The sequence below is a fragment of the Meleagris gallopavo genome, chromosome 1 (genome assembly GCF_905368555.1).
Source record: "Meleagris gallopavo chromosome 1, MGAL_WU_HG_1.1, whole genome shotgun sequence".
Lineage (NCBI taxonomy): Eukaryota > Metazoa > Chordata > Aves > Galliformes > Phasianidae > Meleagris > Meleagris gallopavo.
In genome coordinates this window covers 128,840,826-128,864,853 of record NC_139404.1, presented here as the reverse complement: position 1 = coordinate 128,864,853, position 24,028 = coordinate 128,840,826, and the positions used below count along the sequence as shown (strand labels likewise).

Genomic DNA, 24,028 nt, shown 5'->3' with positions numbered 1-24,028 from the left:
TATTTTGATAACTTGTTAACAATTGTTTAAAGGTTTGACAAGAGATCACTGCTCCCCATTGCAATAAGTCTTCATGGAAGTTTTGGTGGAGTTAGAAGAAATAAAACAGGCTAAGCTTTATTTTACCAAAGTAATCACACGCCTTTCATCCTAGCATTGATCTCAAGCAAAATAAAGCAACAGCTGGTACAGGAATGGATTGATACGAACATAAAGAATAAGGTAATTAACACTAGTATAAAAAAAAATATAATTAACAACAATAAATATCGATTTATAGAAACTAACTCCTGTCAGACTAAACTCAGTATCATTTTCTGAGTTTATACATTTGTGCTGATATAATGTACATTCGTAAGACATCTCACTTGATGCAAGATGACATTTTGATTAAGATACTACAGTGATAAGAAAATCATTGTGGCATATATTAAAGGATTGCATTTTGACTACCTGATAGGATTCAAGTCATAGCTAGAAAAATGGTCATTATTCAGGACCCTTTGTTGAGATGCTGTCTTCTGGCTTTGTGTTATTTAATACTTCTTATTAATGATGGAGAAGAGAATATAGCATTTAAACTCATTAACTTTGTACTTGATGCAAAGACTTGGGGAGCAGTCAATAATGAGAAGGATAGGTGAGAATGGAAAGTAGTTCAGATAGCTTTGTAGCATTTCGGTACTTCAGTATATCTATTTGGGAGTGAAGTCTAGTGGTTTTGCTTTCCTGAAATTAGAGCTGTCATTCTGGGTCCTGCGAGTCTAAAGACACTGGGATCTTTCTCATCACTTAAAAATCAATTTAAAATGCACCCCTTGTGTGAAGGTATGGCCAAAATACTGAGCACAGATGTTGGATTCATAATCTATATTATGTAATTGTGCAGCTGCTATTACAAACCTAACTCTGATGGCTGCAATTCAGGAGTTATTTTGAGAATTTGCAGAGTGCGTGAAAGAGCAAGCAGATTTATTAGAGAAATGGAAATCCTGGAAATCCTTCCCAGTGTTAAGAGACCATAAGTGTTTATCTTGAAGGATAAATGGTAGTTGATTACCATCTCTAAATACCTGCATGAGAAAAAGACAACTTATGAAAGAGAGTCCTTCATTCTGGCAAAGATGCATTAAAGTCCAAGGTCTGAAATGATGCTAAACAACTGCAGATTAAGAAAAAAGCACCTGGTTTTTACAGTGGAAATAACTAAGCATTGAAAGGACTTAAAGGGCTGCAGTACAGCTCCCATTAGTAGATACTTTTTGTATGGACACAGTATGCTTTTCTAGAAGTTGTTCTATTTCATCTATAATTACTGTGTTTACAATAGAGATTAGTTCAGAGAAATCTGATACGATGTTGGTGCTGTGTTGATGGTTGGATTAGATGGTCTTAAAGATCTTTTCCAAGCTTAAAGATTCAAAGCTTCTATGATTCTGTATTCTTTTCCAGAATGCCACTTGCAGAACTGGGTTGGTCTTCCAGTGATGCCAGTACAGTGTTGCATTTTCATTATTAAAAAAAAGGAACATAAAATTAGATTCTGTAGAAGAAAAATAGGTAATTTTATTTGGAAAAGTTGAAATCAGTTTTTTTTTGGTAAGATGAAAACTATTTCAACTGGTTTTGGAAGTACAGGCTCACAAAATCCAGTCTTTCGAGACTTTCAGGAAACTTCAGTACAAAGGGGCTTCCTTCCACAAACAACGGCTCTCATGAGAAATTCAGTCCTATAAATAAAGAAATGGTCAACATTGATGGATGACATAAAACTTCTGGTTTCCTGTTATGATTTATTTTTTTTTTTTAACAGCAAAATGAATGCAAAAGTTCTTAACATTGTATCTTCTCAGACTTTCTACAGTATTTGATACTCTGCAAAGCATGAAAAATATTTTGTTCTAAAAGAACTGCACAATTCCCAATCTGTAAACCCTCTTCAATAATGATTCCTATGTAAATGATATTCATTTTCACTCCAATCCTATGCCTACTTTTACTGACATGGATAGCTATGGTAATTCATTATTGTTTTTACTTCATCTGCTTTCTACTTTTTTTTGCCTTTAGTCTCTTAGAAAAAGGAACCTAGATATGGTAAATAGCTATATCTTCTTATGAATAATGATTAAGGGTTCATGCTACACCATAGTTGTGTACTGATTTTCTCTCAGCTTGATGCATGAATGCAAATAGAAGTTATGTGTGTAGCTTTTACTATTGTTAAGCAAGGAAGAAGACTGGACTTGTAATCATGAATGAAATGACTGTGGTGGTAAATTTTCATTCTCATTATATGACTTGATGTAATTTCATTTTTTAAGGATTTTCCAATATTATTTGTAACTTTAGTCAAATTAAAGATATATCGTTTTTATTAATGCTCTATTTAAAAGAACATACAAAATGATATTTTAGGTTCTAAAATAAAAAAAAAATTATATCCAAAGATAATAGGAATAAACAGTCTGAACACAATTCTGATGCTTGTAATGCTGTTGTAATATCACACAGACAAATAAGTTACTTTAACTTCACATAGCCTTCTTTGAAGGAGAGTATTATGTACAGTAGTAGGACTGAGATGAATGATTAGGTGAATTTGTTATAACAGGCTATGTACGTATAAAAGCACATAAATATGTAAGTCTTACATGTAAGCAAAACATTATTAATCATGCAATCAAACACAATAATCATTCATACTTTTTGTTGCAAAGTTCATAATCTCAGAATTCATTTTGGAAGTCAGTTATAATAATGGAAGTTAATTCATCTCTCACTTACCTTCAGAGCATTCCATACACTTAACAGAGGATATGGGCCACAGCTAAATACAGTGAAATGATAACAGCTCAATCAAAAGTACCTGCTTTTGAAAGTGCTGTAACAACATATAATGAATTGGCTGGGGCACAAGAAATAAAAGGATCTTTCATTTACTTTTCAGTTCAGTTCTTCATTAGGAGTTCAATTTTACTACTTATCCATGCTAATAACTATGAAAAGAAAAACAGAATGAAGAAATTAGAGCTTTAAATGATTTAATTGGTTCTCCGGATTTAATACTAAATGCCAGAATTAGAAAATGAAGGAACTGGAAATATAGGCATAACTTTTAAAAGCAGGCAATAGTTCATTTAATAGCACATTTTACAAAAATTTTCTTGAAAATTCTACTTGAATCAAAGAAACTGAAACGTCACCGTGTAAGGAAGAACAAATATCAGAAATGCAATTCTTGATAGTGATATATATCTATTAAAAAAACATAGCCTCAAGTAGAAATATGTTCCTCAATATTATATTGTTCATGTTGTTAGACACACACAAAACCAAACTAAACCAGGCCATAATTTCTTTCAGTTCTGATAATTTAAGACATAGTATTTCCTGAGTTAGAAAAACCTGCCATCTTTGTACTAATTGGGGTCTGGGCTTTGCTCTTCACACTAAAGAGTAATTTGTCAACATTTGATTATTATGCCTACTTACAAAAATATATCTATATATAACTGCATATGATGTCTACAAGCAGATACAATATAGTTAGTGTTAGGTTTCTTTTTATTTTTCTGGTATAGTAATTCATCTATGATAACAAAAGAAATGAATTAGCACTACATTAGTCTACATGTCAATTATAAGTGATGAAAACCACCTCTGAGTTACATTTACACACATGTGCATATTGATGAGGCCAAAGGCAATTATAAATTCATAAACATCTTTGGATGGAAAGCTTTTTTTTTCTCTATTGGTACAATGGCTATTATATAAGGTTTTTAGCAGTGACAGGGCATCTCATAACAACCATGAGAATGCAACAAATACCACATCTGAAGACCTGTATACTTTTCTTGTGTATTTAACCATACAGCTTATACAAAAAATATGTGTGTAGTGGGAGCTTGCTACCACTACAAGAACATTCAGTATTTAGGATGCAAAGGTGGTTTTTTTTCTGTATTATGCTCCCATCCAAGTGCATGACATCACCAGGAAGACAAGACCTTAAGTAACAGAATTACCTCGGTCATTTTATTCTTTTTGGCTTGGAAGCATTTGTCCTAGAGTGCTCTGGATCAAAGATTGTACCTTACGGTGGAAACATTTGATGTGCACTGACTGACACATTTTTAAGAAGTCACAAAAAAGCATACAAGAAGTCCTCAATGTTTCTCAATTGCTCACACAGTTGCTCAAAAAGATAGACACTTTTAATGACAGTTTCATGACTTTTCTTATTACTATTTTTTTTTTTCTCTCTAAGAGAACCATAAAATTGAATTTTCACTTTTTTTGTTTTCTCTTGTAAGAATATATCCTTTTTGGTGAGGCAGCCCTCCTGTTTCCTCTGTAATTTTACTAGATCTTTGGAACTTCAAATTTTAAACCTACTCCAAACCTGGGCTTGAGAGCTCTGGGAAAATCAGCTTAGAACGAGATACTGACTCTGTAGGCAGACCAGCTGCTGAACTGTTAATGATAGACAGTGTCCTTCAAGAAATCCTGATCCATCTCTTTTCATTTGAACAATGCTAGCAAGAAGACTGCTGCTCAGGGATTGGCTGGGTGTTGGTTCATTTGGTTCATCACCTTTGGTTCATCAGTCAGTGAGCAAGGTGTCAGGAGTCCAGTAGTTGCATTGTGGATAGAGATAGAAGTAGGTGTAGATATAGATATAGATGACATAGTTAGATATAGTTGATACAGATATAGATATAGCTATATAAATATTTTCTGCCATACAACATCTGCCTCTGACACCATGCTTCAACATAATAAAATAGGAAGCATTACTTTCTGGACAGCCCTCATATATTGTTATAATTTCTTTTTTTTTTTTTCTATTGTCCTCTTTTGTCTTAGTAAAGATTTTATCTGAAACTGCAGTTTCTATTTTGTTTACAGTTCTCTCCCTTATCTTACTGGGGAGGGTGGGAAGTGAGCAAACCACTGCCTGCTGGGTTAAATCACAGTTGTATTTGTACTTCAAGTGGGTCTGTTTCTGGGTTTGGCTTGATGGCCTGGGATATTAAAAAGCCTAATTTGCATGACTGTTTCATCCGATTGGAGGAAAAATTCTACTGTTAATTAGGCAGCACTACATTTTTTTATGACAGTCTCTGTCTCATGCTTACTCTATGCTAAAATATTATTTCCAGAATGTGCAAAGTCTGCAGCCCTTGAACCTGAAACATGCATACCTAAAATCTGCACAGCCCCAGCTGACACCTGCACTAACACAAGAGCATGAGTCTTTTACAAAAACAAAAACCAAAACTCTAAGGTGAACATTTCACAAAATCTACTCTAATTGCCGACTAAAATTTGTTTTCCACTGCTTTTACTTTTCATCTGTCTGACCAATGTGCTCTATAACAGGAGTGGTCCTTAGCTTTAGCTAATAGTTTTCAAATCACCTATATTACAGAGAAATTAACTGTATGTGTAACTCAAAGACACTATACTGTAAGCATGATAGGCAGTGGCCACACAATTAGAAAATTTTCAGCTGGTTAAGAAATTGCATAAACCTAGCTCATGAAACAAAACTAGGGGGCATGGGGAAGTAAAAATCAAAAAGTAAATTGGAAGGATGTGCATATTAAATAGCAGGATTAAACATTGTCTTCTCTTGCTTTCAAATAAAAACAAAATGAAGAAAAGGTGAAGCACTAAATGTTAGAAAATTAAGTTGCTCGCTATTAGATAAATGTGATTTGTTAAGATAATAGGGAGGGCGCCTCAATCTGGACTATGCTCTCACTGCTAAAGAAATACTCGTGACATACTGTGTGAGTCTTTCTAGTGACTATGCTTCTTTTTTTTTCTGTAATTAAACTCTTATAACAACATGGGTAAACTCTGCCAATCCTCATTATTCTCCATTTCTAGTGATGGACAATTAGATTGTGAGCTTCCACTTACCTGCTGAAATTGTTCTATGTGTATACTGCAGTTTCATATTGCAGTCTTTGTAAAGTCATTCATCTTTTAACTTTTTTTTTTTTCCCTGAGATAATTGGGATTTCAGTACTCGTTAACTTCAGAGTATAATGGGAGGATGACTGAAAGCATGTGGTAAGATAGTATAATGTGGTTTGAGTAAATACATATTTTTAAAGTATTTCCTTAAAATATTTCACCCTTAAAGGGAACTGTCCTCAGACAGCAGTCATTTTAGTTTCATGGGAAGCCATGCTGCATTTCTCCTGCCTCAAGATGCATCTTTTGTTCTTATTATAGAAAACTGTCATGGAATATTTTGCCTTAAGGTAATATTCATTATTACACTGAATTGGTCTGATAGTTTGGTTAAAAGTTAGTTTGCCTTCCTGAGAAATTCCTTAAGCTGTTAAAAAGTAGAATTCCTCTCTGAATTTCAAAGTTTCCTGATACTCGCTATCACAGTGGTTCCTAGGCAGGCAATCATTCTGTGATTGCTTTTAAATCAAGAACACTGATTTAATGATATGCAGTTTGGAGTGTTTTCCCGTCTTGTCTGCAGAGTTTTGTCACATAATGAGTCCCAGCTCCTGTCCTAACAGTCCCAGTAATGGCTGGTGGGGTTGTGAAGGCTGGTAAAGAAGCAAGGAGAAAGAATGAAGAGTCTTTGAAAGCTTTTTCTATCCTTTGGGTTGCTTATGCCTGCAGGACATACAGAATGGGTTTTAGGTCAGATCTTTTAGAAGAAGGGAATGTTTCTTTGTTCTGAAAGTTAGTTTTTCATGAGTGTTAAGTACCTGTCAAATTATTTTGCATGTATAGAGAAATTCTGAAATATATGTAGCACAGTTACTTTTCTTTAACCTGCAGCCAAGTGCCTTTAGATATAGAGAGAATAATGCATGTTTCTGGAAGGAGTAATTTAGACTTTGATAACAATAATGCATTCTGAAGCAGTACATCAAGGAAAGTAGCCACAGCACACACAGGTCTGCTCTTCTGTATGCAGAAACTATTCAGGTGTCCCAGCACTAGCTGAAGATAGAACTGAAGTAGTCACTTAGTTGTAGACCAAAATTTACAAAAACTTAAAAAATGCATTCAGTACATGTAGTACAGAAAAGGGTTTATCTTTAACAGCAACCCCAACATTTTTATGTTTGGTCACCATTTTAGCAGTGATGATTTCCTTCTCCTTTTCCTATGCATTACCATCAACATTGTTATTCTCCAAGCTGTGTCCTTTCCACGTTCTGCAAGATTCTTGTAGGAGAACCAGATAATTCTTATCTTACTCACTGTGTGCCAGTAACTCTACTGAACAAAATTATTCTCCCCATGTTTTTTTATATTGCCTATCAGTACGTAAGTTAGAGAACATCACAGAAGGTACAGTATATAAGTTTGTATGCGCAACTGCTGGCTATGACTGTGTCTCCTTTCTTCACGTGAGAATTTTTCGTGTGAATTTCAGGCAAAAAAAGAAGTTGATGGTTAAATGAATTGAGCCAATCATTATCGTAGGATTTCATATTCCTTAGGTGCTTCTATGGGTCTTTGTTGGATACTTGAGAATTTGCAGTTCTTTGTAAAATTCGTATAAGTCACATTGGGTATTTGGGTTTGTTCTTCTCACTTGAAAGTTAGAATGGTTATACAGTTTAATAATAAGCCAGAAGGACCAGTAGATACTTACCCATGTCAGTTCCCTGCTGCCATTCCCTGTACGGAGAAAAGTGCTGGGGATTAGTGGTATGAAAGTAATCAGTCTGTGAAAACCCACAAGGCTCACTACATCATGATGTATTGCAGTGTTCTCTGCTTGTAACAGCACTGGGCTCTAGTATTAAAGCTCTTTCTTTGTATGTTAAATGCATGAGGAATTTTGGAATGAATGTCCAACTTCTTGGGGTCATAAGGTTTGTACTTGCACAGTACTCATGAAAATCCATCCATTTATCTAATAGAGGCATGATGGAAGTACCCATGAGCATATCAAACCTCTTCCAATTTAGAGCTATCTTAAAATAATGTCCTAACACATAGAACATTTCTTATTGACTCATTGTTCTAAGTTTCTCATCCCAAATGCCACCCTCAGATTTTTATTTACCTTTGACTTTTTAACTTATGGAAGTTCACTCATTTTATAGTGGCCTTCAGAGTTTCTTTGGATGGAAGTTATTTTTACTGAATTAATTTATTTTCTGTGTCATATGTTGCTATCGTCAAAATATCCACTGTATTCAGTGCTTTTGTTTATACACTCTCAGTTACCAATCTATTGGGAAGTAATTCCTCTGTGCTATCAATTTCTTTTGGAATTTTGCTGTAATAGGACAGATTTACCTACCTATAGTAAACTATGTCTTCTGCAAATATCTTATTCTAGAAAAGCAAGGCTTGTAACAAGAAGCAATGCAACTTGTCAAGTGACATAGTCAGACACACACACACACAAAAAAAAAAAAAACACAAAAAAAACCAGAAAAGTTCTCTGGCTTATAAACTCTTCTTCACATCTAAAATTGAATCAACATACTCCAAGCAAAGTACAGAAATTGGTCTCAGTTCAATTTCATTATTGTTAATCACTGTGGCTGTCTGAGAGAAAAGGATAGTTAACAGCTGTGAAACTGAGGGAGCTGCTACTGAGGAAAGAGGTGATAAGGTCTCTACTATTTAGAGAGAGAGGGACAGATTGTTATCCCCTATGGAGTTGTGAAGATTAGCAGAAGAGATAGTGTGAAGAAAATCATATAAGTGAGATAAAACAGACTTCTTACTGAGCTCTTGATCTTATGATTTTTAGTATCCTGCAGAATAATAAGCATTATGTCCAGGCTCATCTTCTGAAGGTTTACAGTACCACAAGTGACCATTACTACTTTTAGATGGAGGAATGCTCATAAAAACAGATTCTTGATTTATAGTGACGTGACCTTTAAAAGTATGTATTCTGACCTCTTTCACGAGCATCGAGGCTCTAGTGTCTATAAATAACTTATTATATAAAGGTCTACTGATGTGCATGCTATACTTTGTCATACAGACCCCTACCACCTGATTCACATATTAGAAAAAGGCAACAGAAGTCATTCAAATCTGCAAGAAGGACAGCACAGTCTGCTGAAGGAGAGATTTTGTGTGGGCTGCTTCTACATCTAATGAATGAAGAGATTCATGTTTGTGGCCACTCATTCATCCAGAAATACCAAGTCTGGAAAGCCAAGATGCCTTTCAAAAGATTACTCATCATGAAGGATTCCCAAGAGCCTCTGCTTGCTCAAATAGGTCAACATTTTCAGAGACCTAAACTATAGGAAATTAGAATGGACAAGTTTATTTCAATTCTATTTTTTGTGAACATTATTGCTCAGATTCTCTCAAAATATCGAGAAACATTTCACATGCTACATTTTATGGAGCTTAAAAACAGCACGATGAAGAACTATCTGTATGTCACTCACCAAATGTCAATTTATTTTCTGTGCTACTATTACAGGTGATTATGTAGTCATGACTATATACTTCGACTTAAGTAGAAGAATGGGATACTTCACTATTCAAACATACATTCCCTGTATATTAACTGTTGTTCTTTCCTGGGTGTCCTTTTGGATTAAAAAAGATGCCACACCAGCAAGAACTGCATTAGGTAAGTTGTTAATAATTTCTTTCTCTGCTCTCTTCATGTAGTTTCTACACTGCATTTGAAAATGTCAGCTTCCTTTCAAAAAGACCACAAGATATATGCTTTATATTAATGCTACCATGTCTTGCAGACCCCTATCTATTTATCAATGAAGCCTTTTGTTTTCTGTCTTTTAAAGGGTAATTAAAAGTAAACTACCCTGGCTCTTTGGAATGACACTGCCACATATTTTGCATAATATTCTAGAACTAACGGCTCTCCCCTTGTTCTCACTATGATATTTCAGTGACATTTTTAAAGAATAAATTAATTGCACTGCTGGCTTCTTTTTCTTCTGAAACTCTTTCCCTACAGGAAATGATGTCCTTTGTATACTAAAAAACTGTGGGATATAATAGTATTAGTTCACTCAAAATGTTTTATGTTTGTAAGTTTGAAGTTTAGCCCCATTCTAGGTGTATAGTATATATAGACATAGGTGTATAATTATATAGATATAATGTATATAGATATAATATATATTATAGATAGGTTGTGCTGAAGAAGATTTTTCAGCACATCATTTGTGTCAGGATCGTTGTGTGCTATTTGGCACTTCTTGGATACGCCGAGAAACTGACCATTTTTTCTTATGTCTATATGAAAACCTGCAGGTTTTGCACCTATAGGGCCTTATGACAACAGCCTTATAGGTGTACATCAGACCTGAAGGAAAAACATTTTGGTCCAGACTGAGATTGCCAGCACTGCAGATCACTAATTTATTCAGTCAGGAATAATTTATACCAGTATAGGAAAAAGGGGAGGTGTGTCATGTTTTACATGCCTATTTTCAAGAGTAGGTGTTACCATTCTCAGCTATTCATTGCTTCCTCCTGCTGGAGCTTCTCACATCTCTGTTTAACTAACTGTGCCCTCTAAATCATTCCAACAAAAAACGAGATTATTGAAAACCTACTCACTTGAGTTTTTGAACAGAAAACATTTTTTGGACAGGAAACGTTTGTAAAAGCAACTGAATCCCCTGGTTTGAGATGGAGGCATTGCTGTAAGGAAGTGCTAGGACAAAGGATGCAGATGGGCTGTTCTCCCTGAGACTGCATGAAGGTGGCAGGCATGGGGTTCTCGAGGCCTTCTGTGAGACAGTGGGCCTTTATTCAAACTACATGATAGGAAAGGACATTTGCATGGACTTTCACTCTTCTCAACGTCTGATCAAGTATTTCTTAACCCATTCCACCCAAATAAGTAAGCATTTACCAGAAATGGTTGTTACTTTTTGTGCAAATTTGTTTCTGTCTGCACTCTTCCAAACACCAAAACACAGGTGCTGTACTTGGTCTCAGGAGGAGGACAACTTGTTCAACAGTGCTGCCTTTATATATTACTTCAAAATGACTTATTCTGTTTCTCTCTGTCCCTCTCCTGCACTAATAATTCTGAGAAGCCACCAGTTTTAAGAGTGTTCTAGTTTCCAGCCTACACCCCCTGATGGATCTGAAGGGAAAAATAAAAAGGAGATGCTAAAGAGATTTTGAAGCCCATTCACTTTGAATGAGATTTTAGCGGCAAAGTCACTTGAACTCTTCCAAAATTCTAATCCCACTTTCTAAGTCCTTAACTTACATGAAAAGCATATTGTCATCTGTTCAAGGTGTACTAACACCTGGTATGAAAGACATCTTTCTAAATCATCTATGTTTCCATAGTTCATTAACCTTCTGCTGAATGACAGAAGAATTATATTATCAAAAATACTCTCTAAGAATGAGTCCCTCACTAGCCACAGCTTTATTTAAGCAAAAAAAATTATATGCCAACCATGCAGCTCTCAATCCTTAGACATCTTTCTAGGGAGAGGTTGTATCAGCTTTAAATCTTAGTGAATGACAAAGGACATCTTTCAAGCCAAGAGCAGCTTAGTGGATGGTAGCAGGATCAATAGCAAGGAAAACCTAAAAGAACCTTTAATAGGACAAGTACAAGCAGACAACACTAGTTCATATTTTACAGATAATTCTGTATTAAAACCCTCTTTGCATGAGGTGAGCTCAAGACTGAAATCTGCAAAGAGTTTGTAAAACTGACAAACGTAGCCATGTGGCATCTTGCTGGTCCAGCTAACGTTTTCTGATTGCCAGAGTGCTCTGGCAACATGGAGGACCCTAAGAGTCTAATCTGTGACCCCTTCTACCTCCAAGGCAATGTGAAGATAGACTAACAGTGAGGACAGAGCACCTGTATGATTACCTGCTCCTGGCTCTGTTTCCTCTGGTGGCCAGAAAATTGAATAGGCCTTTAGCATACTTTTCTGTGGAACAACTTTCTTCTGAAATTGAATGGCTCAGTGAAGGAGAAAAGATTGACCGTGCTCTGTCGCTTTCAACTAGGAGTACAAAGCCCCATGTGTGTGCAGAGCATCCATTTGATTTATCTTCCATAATGCTTATTTTTACCAGAAAAGTAAAAAGGGAGAAAAGGTGTCTAACAGTTTGCCTTACTAATTTTCTGGAGGCAGACTTCATACCCTGTCTCTGAGGGTAGTTCTCCACACCACACAACTCACATTTAAATTAATTAGAATCAAAAGTAGGGTACTGATCATAACAGTGTGGCTCTCCTTGCATCACTCCCATTACCAGCATGAAGTTCAGAGAAAAAATGTATTCTTATATTGAGGTTGTGAATTTAAAGTAAGACCATGAAAGTGAGATATTCCAAGGCTGTATCCAGTGGCTGTGATTGCTAACTCATAAAACTCTGATAGAAAATTAAAATAAAATAAAACTTTCTTATAAATAAAGTCAAGTGACAAGAAAATAATATGTATGTGGGTCACCTCTTTTTGTACATGATCGGAGACCCATTACTCTCAAATTGCAAATGGCCTCTTCACTCTTGGGATGCAATATGCAAATGTTCCCAGCTTACTGTAGGTCTGCCTGTATAACAGAAGCTATAAATCTATCTGAGCAACACACTTCCGCATTTTGAGAGTGGCACATGGTAAAATCTGAGTAATACAGCCAAAGGCAAACCACTGAAATTATCCTGCTAATTAGTCGAAATGAATTGCATACTCAGTGCACCAAAACTGCCCTGAGTATAACTGCATTAATGTGAAGGACTAGCATCAGGGAAACATTTCACTCTCTGAAATTAATGAGTAATTTTCTAAGCTATTGGCAACTACTCAGGGTTATATGAAGGACGGGTTTTACCCCTTTCTGAATATCTCTAAGTAATAAGTAATTTTTGTGCTGGAAAACTAAATGCAGTCAGGGGTATTTTGCTGAGCGAAAAAATGGGACCATAATAATCCTTTCAGCAGCACTGTCTAAAGGCATCTAAGTGGTTTCTAAAAACTTGGCATCACAGCCCCTTGTTAACACACTTTTTGAGGGGCTGAGGCCAAGAGTGTTAGTGTGATTCACTCCAGGACACCTGAAGAGTCAGTGGGAAAATGGAAATAGAATTCAGCTGTTGGATGAGAACTGTGTTTTGTGATCTCCGGTTATACTCTTCTCTTCTCCATTCAGAGGGGAAAAAATAGCTCTCTGCTGTTTTTACCTGTCTCTGGTAATCAAAATGATCTTCTCCCAATGTTCACAGTCAAGAAGAGCCAGCAAGTGTCTGAAGAAAAGTTATGATCTGAAAAATAGGAGGTTGTTTTTCTTGAGGATGAAGGGAATTAAGTTAAACTAAAGCTTTCATCTGAGCTCTCCCCTGCTTTTTAAAAAATGGGTATAATGTATAATACGAAGAGGCAGTTACTGTACAGCAACTTCAGATGGAAGCTTAAAAAAATGTAGTGGGTATCAAGGGCAGTGATGCTTTCGTGTAAAAGAAGTTAGAGATGATGTTTAAGAAAAAGTGAACGTTGCTCTCCTTGTCATTTTGCCTTAAGTTCATTCCCTAGAAAAATAAAGCAAATGCTCAAAACAGGTGCCAGACCAGAAAGGTGAAGAAATGAAGTTTATAAACAAGTGATACCTTGGGTAAACCAATATACTTTTTCCTATGGGAAAATAAGAAAAATTGAGCCTCCCTGACCAAATAGTTTCTAATACTCCTGTTACTTCACTTGACATGCCACTACACAGTAAGCAGCTTTCTGACAACTGTTATGTTAAATAACTATTTATGCCAATGATCTAAAGGTTAAAGTGTCCTCATGCATTTTGTATACCTACACTGATCTACTGGAAAATCCTTTTTGATTTATCAAATATTCATTCTATCTTTGGTATGGAATTTGCTCAGAGACTATAAATGTTACAAAAGTGGTATTTATACACAAGCATGTGCTTCTTCTCACACCTACCTACCAGAAGTTTTTGAAGCTAGGTTACTTCAAAGCTGTTCCTGGCTGATGTTAGAATTCTGTTGAAATAGATCCAAAGCACTTCAAATTTCAATAACAGATTCAAAGCTCACTTCACAGTGCTGATGTCTCCTAGGTGAGAGACTTAACAATTTAATCTGTCAAAGTTTATTGCATTTAAAACCACTCACCAAACTGAGTTTTCTTAACATGATAGATAAAATCAACTAAGGGTAAGGAATCTAGATATTGTACTTGGCAGTGGTGGGATTTTCATTTTATTCTTATGTGCATATTGGCATATTCTTACTTATAGTTCCATAGGAATGTAAAACTATATCATCTTCTACACTTCTTTCTCTTTGCTCTCTGCATGTGTCCTCATAGGACACATTTTAATATTTCAAAACTTGTGTCAATGTGTCAGGTTTAAAGTTGATACACTAGTGTGAATTCTTGTTATTTTAAAAGCTCATTCTTTGCCTAAGGTCTGAGCTGGAATCCAAGTCTAATCCTCAGCTTTAACGAAGAATGATTCTTTTATAATGGCTGTCATATTGTGAAAATATTTTATATAAATAATGGAAGTAACAATCTGATTGTTCTACCTTTGAATGTTTCCAGCTCTGCACATGGCACTCATATGTCATGCCCTTGACATAATTTGAGATGTGACACATAATCTGGAAACTGTGATGGCTCGTGATATTCTCAAACTTTCTGTTCCCTAAGGTTTTATATTTTGATAGCAAAACATGATTCATTGTCAAAACAATTGAGGTTGAATGCTATTCGTTTCTTTAATAAAAAAAAAAAAAAAAGTGCTTCCCAAGACCTGAAACATGGTCATACAGGAAGAAAAATTGTATTTATAGCTAACAAGGACCAAATCAAGGCAACATTTGTTGCAACTGGAAATCTTTGCAGTTGACCACTCTGATGAATGCATAGGGTTTGTGTCTGGAGCTGTTAAAAGGTTCATTAGCTACAGAGCTGTTGTTGAGGGGTCTGCAGATGTTACTGGACCATGGCAGCCACCTACATTGTGATACAATTGAGAATAAACAAATATTTTTGTAGTATCTTTTAGATATTGAAGATATGAACAAAGTCTAAAAGCATGTCTACGCTGAAATTCAAAAATGTGATTGCAATTCGTATGTAGACTAACGTTAGCAGCAGTAGAAAATTAGTGAAAACCACAAAACCTGAGAAAAATCTGCAGATCATTCAGTCATACTGGGATAACTCTTTTGTACTATTTGTGTTGTTGAATATATATGATTAGATGAATCAGCTAGCTTAAAGTTTGAATGAACTACAGTGGCTGCTCTGGGTTTCAGTGCAAAACAGTGCAAATATTGAGGTTACATGCACTGAATAAGGCTGTTTCCCACATAAGGAAAATTTTTCGCATTTCCCACTTTCTACCAGCATTACTTTGATCTTGATTATTGGGTTGTTATTTGTTTTTTGTTTGTTTGTTTGTTTGTTTTTCAGCAACATTTTTTTTTCTGTTTCTATTCGTTATTTGTTGTAAGAGAAAATCCAGGCCCATGCAATAATCATCATTTTGGCTCTTCCAGAGACTTTTATGGTTTGAATGAAGCAGGTTATTCTTGTGAATTGCTGTAGTTTCAAGTGCTAAAAATCAGAGGTGGGCATATTTTAGCAAAGAGAAAGTAGTCAGAAGTAATCCACTGATACTTTTTGCTCTCCACAGTTCCATTTGGAAAGTAATTTTACTATAAGGCATAATTTAAATTATCCCCTGCCATTTCAAACACTATGTACCACTGCAAAATACCACTTTAACTATAAAAAGAAAGATTACCTTACAGTTATGTTTTAAAGCAGCTCTCTTTTGAGACTTACTTGAGTGAGAGCTTTATTTTTCCTTCCAAGTCATTGAGTTTTAGTTTTTCCTATCTGAAGACTTGTGGTTCATAACAAATTATTAAAAACATCAGTCCAAAGTGGGAATGAGAAGCCATCTTCTGCTGAGGAATTAACACAAATGATATGAATTACCTAACAGCCAAATAACTGACACCCCATAGACTTCATTCTAATACTGGTTTTATTGTTTCAGGATATTTCACTCTAAGTAATCCCAATTATATTCATTATTACTATATCAATCTAAGATGTGATGCTTTGTACAAATTGAAAAAGCTATTTCCACTAAGATTGCATCTGAAGCTTGTATGAGATTCTGTTTTCCCTTATCCAGAAAGAAAACAGCAGTGGAGCACTCCCAAGGAAGCAGGAGTGTGAAAATGTATTTTCAAAATTCACAATCAGCAGCAAAAGTTCTTTTATTTTCTTTTTTCTCTCTCTCTTTTTTTTTATTTTATTTTGAGCACAATATTTTTCACGAGAGGAATATTGCTGTGAAAAAAAAAAAAAACAACACATTTTCTAGGGATTTTGCTTTGTTTCTTTGTACTAATAGTTCTGGGTTCCATATCTGTTGGGCTTTCTTTTACTTTTCTTAAAAAAATATGAGATGAGGAAAAGTATACTGAGGGGCATGAAAACTTCTGTGTTGCAAAGACAAATGTGAACAGCTGAGGAAAGATTTGTTTAGTAAATACATCTTGCTCTACAGTTGTTTTTCATTATTTTTATACTACCAGACAAAACTAATGAATTTCTTCTGAAAATCTGTGTATATTTTGGTATTCTGTTGTGCGTAGTGTTTTCCAAAGATTCTTTTAAGCCTGCAGAAATTATATTACATAAAAGTAAATCCAGTTTTTCTCTTTAGGGATTACTACAGTATTGACCATGACAACTTTGAGCACCATTGCAAGAAAGTCATTACCCCGTGTCTCCTATGTCACCGCTATGGATTTGTTTGTGACTGTATGCTTTCTATTTGTATTTGCTGCTCTGATGGAGTATGCAACACTCAACTACTACTCCAGTTGCAGGAAACCAAACTGTACTAAGAAGAAAAAGTCGGTAAGAACAGGAGTGTTTTATTTTCAAGACTGTTGCTCAGAGGGTCGAGAATCATTCAGTAACATCCTGTAATCTCATTACACTCCACTCCTCCTAGCTTTTCCCACTTCAAGGTATTATTTACCCTGAAAGCTGGTGGAAAGTAATTACTTAGCATTCTGTTCTTAACAGAAGAAACCTGCTGACTACGAAGCAGCAGCTCTACCCATGTGTTCTTTTCACCCTCATTACTCTTCTAGTAGCCATAAAGGTCTTCACTGAAACGGGTATCACAGCTCGTTATGCAATTGTATATACATCAGTGTATATTCAAATGCATCTGCTATCTTGTATCTTAACAAGTCTAGGAATATTGATGAATTTTAAAAATGGGATTTTTTCTTCATATTGGGAACCAGCACTTATTTTTAGCCCTGTGCTCAAAGGTTCCTATGTACAAGAACAAAGGAGGGCACTTACAAAGTCTTTGAAAAAAAGTAGCATTTTTAGACAGAAAGACCATTGCAATAACAATACACCAGCTCTTTACATATAATCGTTTAAAATAGCAATACAAAATCAAATAGGAAACTAAAGAAAGAAAAGTAAATACTGGGAATAATCAGTCAGGAAGTAGAAGTGGATTGAAACAAGCTATAGAAAGTGATTGAATGAAGAAATAACAGAGGAAAATATTAAAATAGCATGGAATTAGAGAAAACGTGGAAACCAATAAACTTAGTTAATGAAAACTCCATTAAACCTCTAATAGCTATTTGTAAAAATGCATTACATGGGAAAGGCAGAAGAGTGTTACCAAAATAAATTTATGGGATAATCAAAGTGAACTTGCTAATGATCAAACTAAAATTGCTATCCTATAGAGAAATTGAATGAAAGAGTCTTTAGTATCCTTGTGGGCAAGATGTATTTCCAGACATAAAAGAAGATGAGGGAAAACATGCAACAATGAAGGTATATAAGTCAACTCGTGAGGAAATCCTTACTTAGCTATTTTTTACTAAATTAAAAATAAAAATAAAAAAGGTTGAATAAATTCTTAAAGTGGATGGAAACTAGGTGCACATTCTCCTGAGATTTCATGCAGTTTCAAAGTGTGCAGAATATTACGTAAAATAATTTGAAGGCTCAGTATGAAGAGTTTTAGGGAGAAATGTATTTAGCATTAGGTGCATATGAAACAATACTTATATTTTCCTCTGAATAGTTCTTTTCTTATCTTTATTTAAGCTACCTGATGTCAGTTTTGGTCATGTGATGGTAAGTATCCTGTTTAGTTCTGTGACAGCAATGGCGGCTTGAATGTATGGTTGACATTTATTTGCAATAACTCTGAGAAAGCTGTAATGCTGTGTTATACTTCACCCTGACTTCACTATAAATACTGTTTTTGCTTTGTTGTTAAAAGGTCAGTTTGTTTTTGGCTGTGGTAGAGGAGCATACTTGCCTCTTTCTATAAAGATTTATCAAATGATTTGGGAGAGAGAAGGGTCAAGTGGAAATATTTTGTGCTATTCTTAGCCAAGAATTCTGTTCCTTTGCTGTACGTAATTCTGCACTTCTACATTACATTTTAGTAAAAATTAATAAGCACAAGTCCAACAAAAATGTATTTGGAATTTTAATGAGAAAATAATTTGTGTATGTCTGTAAAATCTTTACCAAACTTTCAGATGGATTTTCAAATATTTTGGGTTTAAAAGGAGTGTATTAGAACCATAACTAAAAATAGAATTAATTATATTCTTCAAATTTCCAGATAACTGTTTGGTTAAGTACAGCTGCAATAAAGTTGAGCACTCAATTGAAATCTAAAATTGTGATACATACTATAATGTACATATATATAAAGGATACAGAAGGTCAGTTTAGCAGCTAGATGAATGGTCCATTTCCAGATATCCAATGCAAACACAAGCAAGGATCAAACTTAACTACTTCTTTCATATTTCTTGATTTTTATATGCCAAAGTGTATTGTTTACAATTCCTAGTTCCATGTTACTAGTTTACCTCTCACAAATTATGTTATAAACTTGATTTAAAATAAGTTTTGAAAAAGGTTTTCTATTGCATTTAAAGAGTTCATAGCACTGAAGGTCTGCATATTGACAATGAATACCTTATGAATGGAATTGCATTTATACACTTACTACTGCTGTCATTCCTTGGAAAGAATTTTCTGAAAGCTTTGGTCAGTAAGGCACATTGAATGGTTAGTGGCAGTTTCCTTTTTTTGCAATTGAACAACAAAAAGAAATACAATTACAATACTAGGGTTGGTAGTCAGTCTCATCTGCTTAGAAGTTTACCTGCAGATTTTTTAAGTTTTTTACCCATTCTTCCTAATGTTAAGACATGAGAAATGTTCCTGACATTTCCTAATATTGAACTGGGGCTTAGTCTAAGTGTCACAAATTTGCATGCTAAATGCTGCAGAAGCTGAACAACGTAAGTCAATTACTCCCAGGATACTTGAGTTTTTTTCAAGTCAACCTTGAAGTGTTGCAACTTGAAAGGTTAAATGTCATAATCTTAATTAATCTATGTTCAGGTAATCCCACCCCTCATTTTTTTCCTCCTGGAGAACATACATATACTATATCTGAAATAATTTTATTGCTTGTTTCATCACTGCATCTGAAATGTTTTGCCCGAGGCACCTGAGAAGTGCCTTACTTTGGCAGATCTCTCAGGTGGTACCAAGATCGTATCTGTTGTATGAGTACTGCTCTCCTCCCAGCCCCAGCTCAGCAGGCTGGAGAAAAAGGCTTGTGAAATTCAATAAGGAGAAGTACAAACTCCCAGGGAAGAACAACTCCAGGCACCAGTGCACTGTGGGGTCCACTCAGTTAGAAAGTAATTTTGCAGAAAAGGACCTTGGAGTCTTGGTGGACACCAAGAAGAGCGTAGAATCATGGAATCATTTAGGTTGGGAAGAATCCTTAAGATCATCAGATCCAACCATGAAACTAACACCATCAAGTCCAACACTGAACCATATCCCTAACTGCCACATGCACACATCTCTTAAACATAATTGACAGAGGTACCACCACTTCCCTTGGCAGCCAATTTCAATATCTGACCACCCTTTCTGTGAATAAATTCTTTTTCCTGATATCCAACTGAAAGCTCATCTGTGTAACTTGAGGTCATTTCTTTATGTTTTGTCACCTGAGAAAAGAGATTAACACTACAACCTCAGTTGAGGTAGATGTTGAGACTGGCGCAGTTCCCCCTCAGCCTCCTCTTTGCCAGACTTGACAACCTTAGTTCCCTCAGCCACTCCTCATGCATTTATTTTTTTTATTCAGTCTCTTTAGCAGCTTTGCTGCTTTTCTCTGTATGTGTTTGAGCACCTCAGTATCTTTCTAGTAATGAGGAATTCAAAGCTAAATATAATATCAGGGTCCAGTCTCACCAGTGCTAAGTACAGAGGAACATCCTGCTGACCAGACTATTTGTGCTGCAGGCCAGAATGCTGTTGGCCTTATTGGCCACCTGGCCACACTGCTGGCTCGTGTTCAGACTGCTGTCAAACAGTGTTTTAAAATACTGTATTGAAATCATGGCTACTTGGTGCAAACTATATCTGTTTTTGTGGTAAGTTTAAGAGGTAGTGAGTGCAGGTTATTTAACTTAGCACTCCACCACTTTTCTGGAAATTCATCTCATAAGGCATCCTTTTATGGAAAGAAAGATGGTCCCTGAATCTAGAATTCCTATGGTATTGACATCTTACTCCCAGCTTATCTTTCATGTCTCATGTGACTTCTCATATGATTATTAATTGTGCATCATCCACAAGAGTTCATCACATTGTTTGTTTCTTTTTCTCTCCTCAGAATTATTCTGTACTTGATATGAGACCACCAACTACAGTCATCACATTGAACAATGCCATGTATTGGCAAGAATTTGAAGAGGCATGTGTCTATGAATGTCTGGATGGGAAAGACTGCCAGAGTTTTTTCTGTTGTTATGAAGAATGTAAATCAGGCTCATGGAGGCGAGGACGGATTCACATAGACATCTTAGAATTGGACTCTTACTCTAGGGTCTTTTTTCCTACATCCTTCCTGCTCTTTAACCTGGTCTACTGGGTTGGATACCTCTATCTTTAAAAGTTGCCTGTAGAGGTGAAGACTGCTGTGTTTTCACACTGAGGAGAGATGGTGAAAGTGCAGCAAAAGTGAAGGACATGGTCAGTTTCATCTCAAATTATAAAGGCCACATTAACCTTCACCGTCACAGAGTGTGATGAAGAATTTTAATTGCCTAAAAAAGAAAAACATAGAAGAATTATGTCCTTACTGCTATTCATTTTAAGGGAAAGATTCTTAAAAATTCAGCTGAATTTGTAGTGTAAGCGATGTTTATGAATAATTATTGTATATTAGAATTCTTACTATTCTCCCTTGACATAGAAGTTATATACAATTCAGTCAAAGGTTAAGTATGTCACTTTGTTCTTCATTCCCATAGTTTCTTCAAAATGCTGCCATATCCCTGAGGCTCAGAGCAACACACACTGGCATTAGCAAATAAGCTAAAGCCAATGAAACCGCTCATTTGTATTTAAACTTACATGAGCTATGTCCCATAGGTTCTGGGAAATATTTTCTTGATGATCTCCTTCCTATAGAGAAACCATCAAAAGACGGCAATCTATGTCTCTGGTGAGATCAAAATAGAGAAATTACTTTCTGCACAGGTCTGGGAATAATGGAATTAGATGCTTACCTACATGTATTTGTTTTAATTTGAGGTAAAAATAACACTAATATTTTGATAAAAATAAAAGACTTGCCTATCTCTGCACAGAGGCAGCTGTAGGCATAACTTCTACAGTTTTTCAAGATTTTAACTGTCTTTTTTATGACTGGTTAAACACAGGATGGTCATTGATTTCTACAATACTTCTACTTGAAGCAGGACAAGATCCTTGTGTCATTGTAGCAGATCACAGTTGATAGGCCATTAGTAAAAATCACTATAATAGCACTCGTAATATGTGACTTTCTTCAGATTGAAGTGTACTAAAAAGTGCCCTCATTTTTATGCATTCTTATTTTTTCTCTCAATGTTATTTTACAAAATTAAAAAAAAAAAAAAAAAATTGCCAAAGGACATTTTTCCATAAAGTTAAATATTGCAGACCTTATCTACGTTCCCCGGATCTGACCTGAAGATTGAATACATTTTTGAAAATTAAACTGTCACCCTTGGATTAAAGGTGGAGTAGTTACCACATGTAGCAAAGGTTGAAAGGATTTTTCCTGAACTACCAACTAAATTTTAGTCTAGAAACTTATTTTGTATTTTTCAAACTTTTAACCATTCAATTCTTAAAATACACATTTTTTACAAACAATTTGGTTTTCGTTGTCAAACTGAATTGCTTCTTTTACAGACTGTCTCAATAATTGTATTTAAGCAAAGAAAGTATTCAAAAATCAGTAAAAAAGGACTTTCAGTGGCAAATAGTTACAAATCGTTAATGATAAACCATACCTAAAAACTACATTGTATTTTTTTCTCTTCTGAAAGACTTGGTTATTTTTTTTCTCACCTCAAAAGAAAAGAAAGAAAAGATTTCAATTTGATTGAAAAGCAGTTCCTTTTCTCCTTGAAAGAAAAACAGAAATGCTGTCATGTTCTTTGGAACATCACTGCCTGTCAATGATGTTTCCCTATGTTTCCAGTGAATTTTAGTGGAGAAAAATCACTAATAAGAAAGATAAATGCAGTCAATCTTCTGTTTTTCACTTCTCCAAAATATAAGAAACTAGGGATACATTTAGATAGAGGAAGGAAACCACTTGTTCAAAGACTGAAAGTAAAAGAAGCAAAGAGATGAAATGGTAGCGCGCAATATAAAAAACTTACTCTTTAAAAAACCTCTGATGACCTGATTTCAAAATCCATCTTGAAGCTTTTGATAACTGTCAGTAGCAAATTACTCTGTAAACCTATTATCCTATAAATCTCTGTGTCCTGCATTGTAAGTGTGGCTTTCATTGAAGAAGAGTTCCATTTTCAGTTGTGCTAGGAGGAAATTAAACTGAATTTGAATGTCCTGGTCTTTAATTACAATGTAATCAATGACAGCTACCTTTGGCTGTATTTTACAAGAATACTAGGAGTACCTCAAGCCTAAATAAGAGTTTGGAAACAGTTATGCTTTGGGGGCCAGATCCTGCAAAACCTCTCCACAGTCATTTCATTTTGGTTGGAGTGTTTAGATGAATGAGTTGCATGAAGGTAGGTTCTACCATTAAGTCTTGGATAGGTAGTGAGGTTTATTTAGCAGTTGTATATCTGAGTGACTGTCCTAGGCGTAAGTGTAGAAGTGATATGTTCTCATTTTTGTTTGTACTTCTGCTCATAGCTGCCTACTCCAGCTAAAAGCACACAGTCCCGTCAAAGCCTTACTTGAAGGACTAAGACAGTCCATTTATATTGCCCGCTCTTTCTGACCGCTTTCGTAACTTGGAACTTGGAAGCTTATCACTCCACTCTTTTCCATACTCCAACACAAGAAAGAATCTGCAGCCACTTTTGATTTCCACTGCTACACTGGCATCAAAGGACATCTTCAACTTTGCAATATATTTTCCTCTGTGTTTAGGTACCAAAAAAAAAAAAAAAAAAAAAAAAAAGGTGGACATAAGGTGACAGGTTCCAGAATACATATGTCTGCTTACTTCTTCTTGCTTGATTTACTCTCTCTGCTTCACTGCTTTGTGCTTTGGCAGCCACTGAGAAAAGTTTTCTAGGTTCTGCATTATTCAAAATACAATTATTCTAGATATCTAGATAATGTAGTCTGCATACATCTGTGTGCCATGCCCTTCTGTAACAGAAAGGAATACCCTCATTAACCTCCAGATATTCTTTTGCTTCCTTTGCAGATTGAAAAAGACTAATGCTTCTGTGCACTGTCCCATGGGAAATATACAAAATACCTTTTAGCCTTTTAGAATGTTTTCTTATCAGATGATTTCATATTCAAGACTTGCATTTATTCAGATGCTTCTTTTTTGTTATTTAGTTCTTTTTACTCTTCCACAGTGGGGAAGGAAACTTGTTTGGTTAGTATGTAAAACCACCCTACATTCTTTCCAA

At 35.3% G+C, this 24,028-nt stretch overlaps 1 protein-coding gene across 1 annotated transcript in view; it reads left to right on the top strand.

Annotated features, from left to right (window-relative positions):
• The window catches only part of GABRG3 (gamma-aminobutyric acid type A receptor subunit gamma3), a 304,040-nt gene extending 280,036 nt beyond the window's left edge, over positions 1–24,004 (top strand). The window contains exons 7-9 of the mRNA XM_031557588.2: positions 9,458–9,610; positions 16,702–16,898; positions 20,746–24,004. Coding sequence (XP_031413448.2) covers positions 9,458–9,610; positions 16,702–16,898; positions 20,746–21,024 — 629 coding nt within the window. The 3' untranslated portion in view covers positions 21,025–24,004. The remainder of the gene's footprint in view (positions 1–9,457; positions 9,611–16,701; positions 16,899–20,745) is intronic.
• Positions 24,005–24,028: the final 24 nt, after the last annotated feature.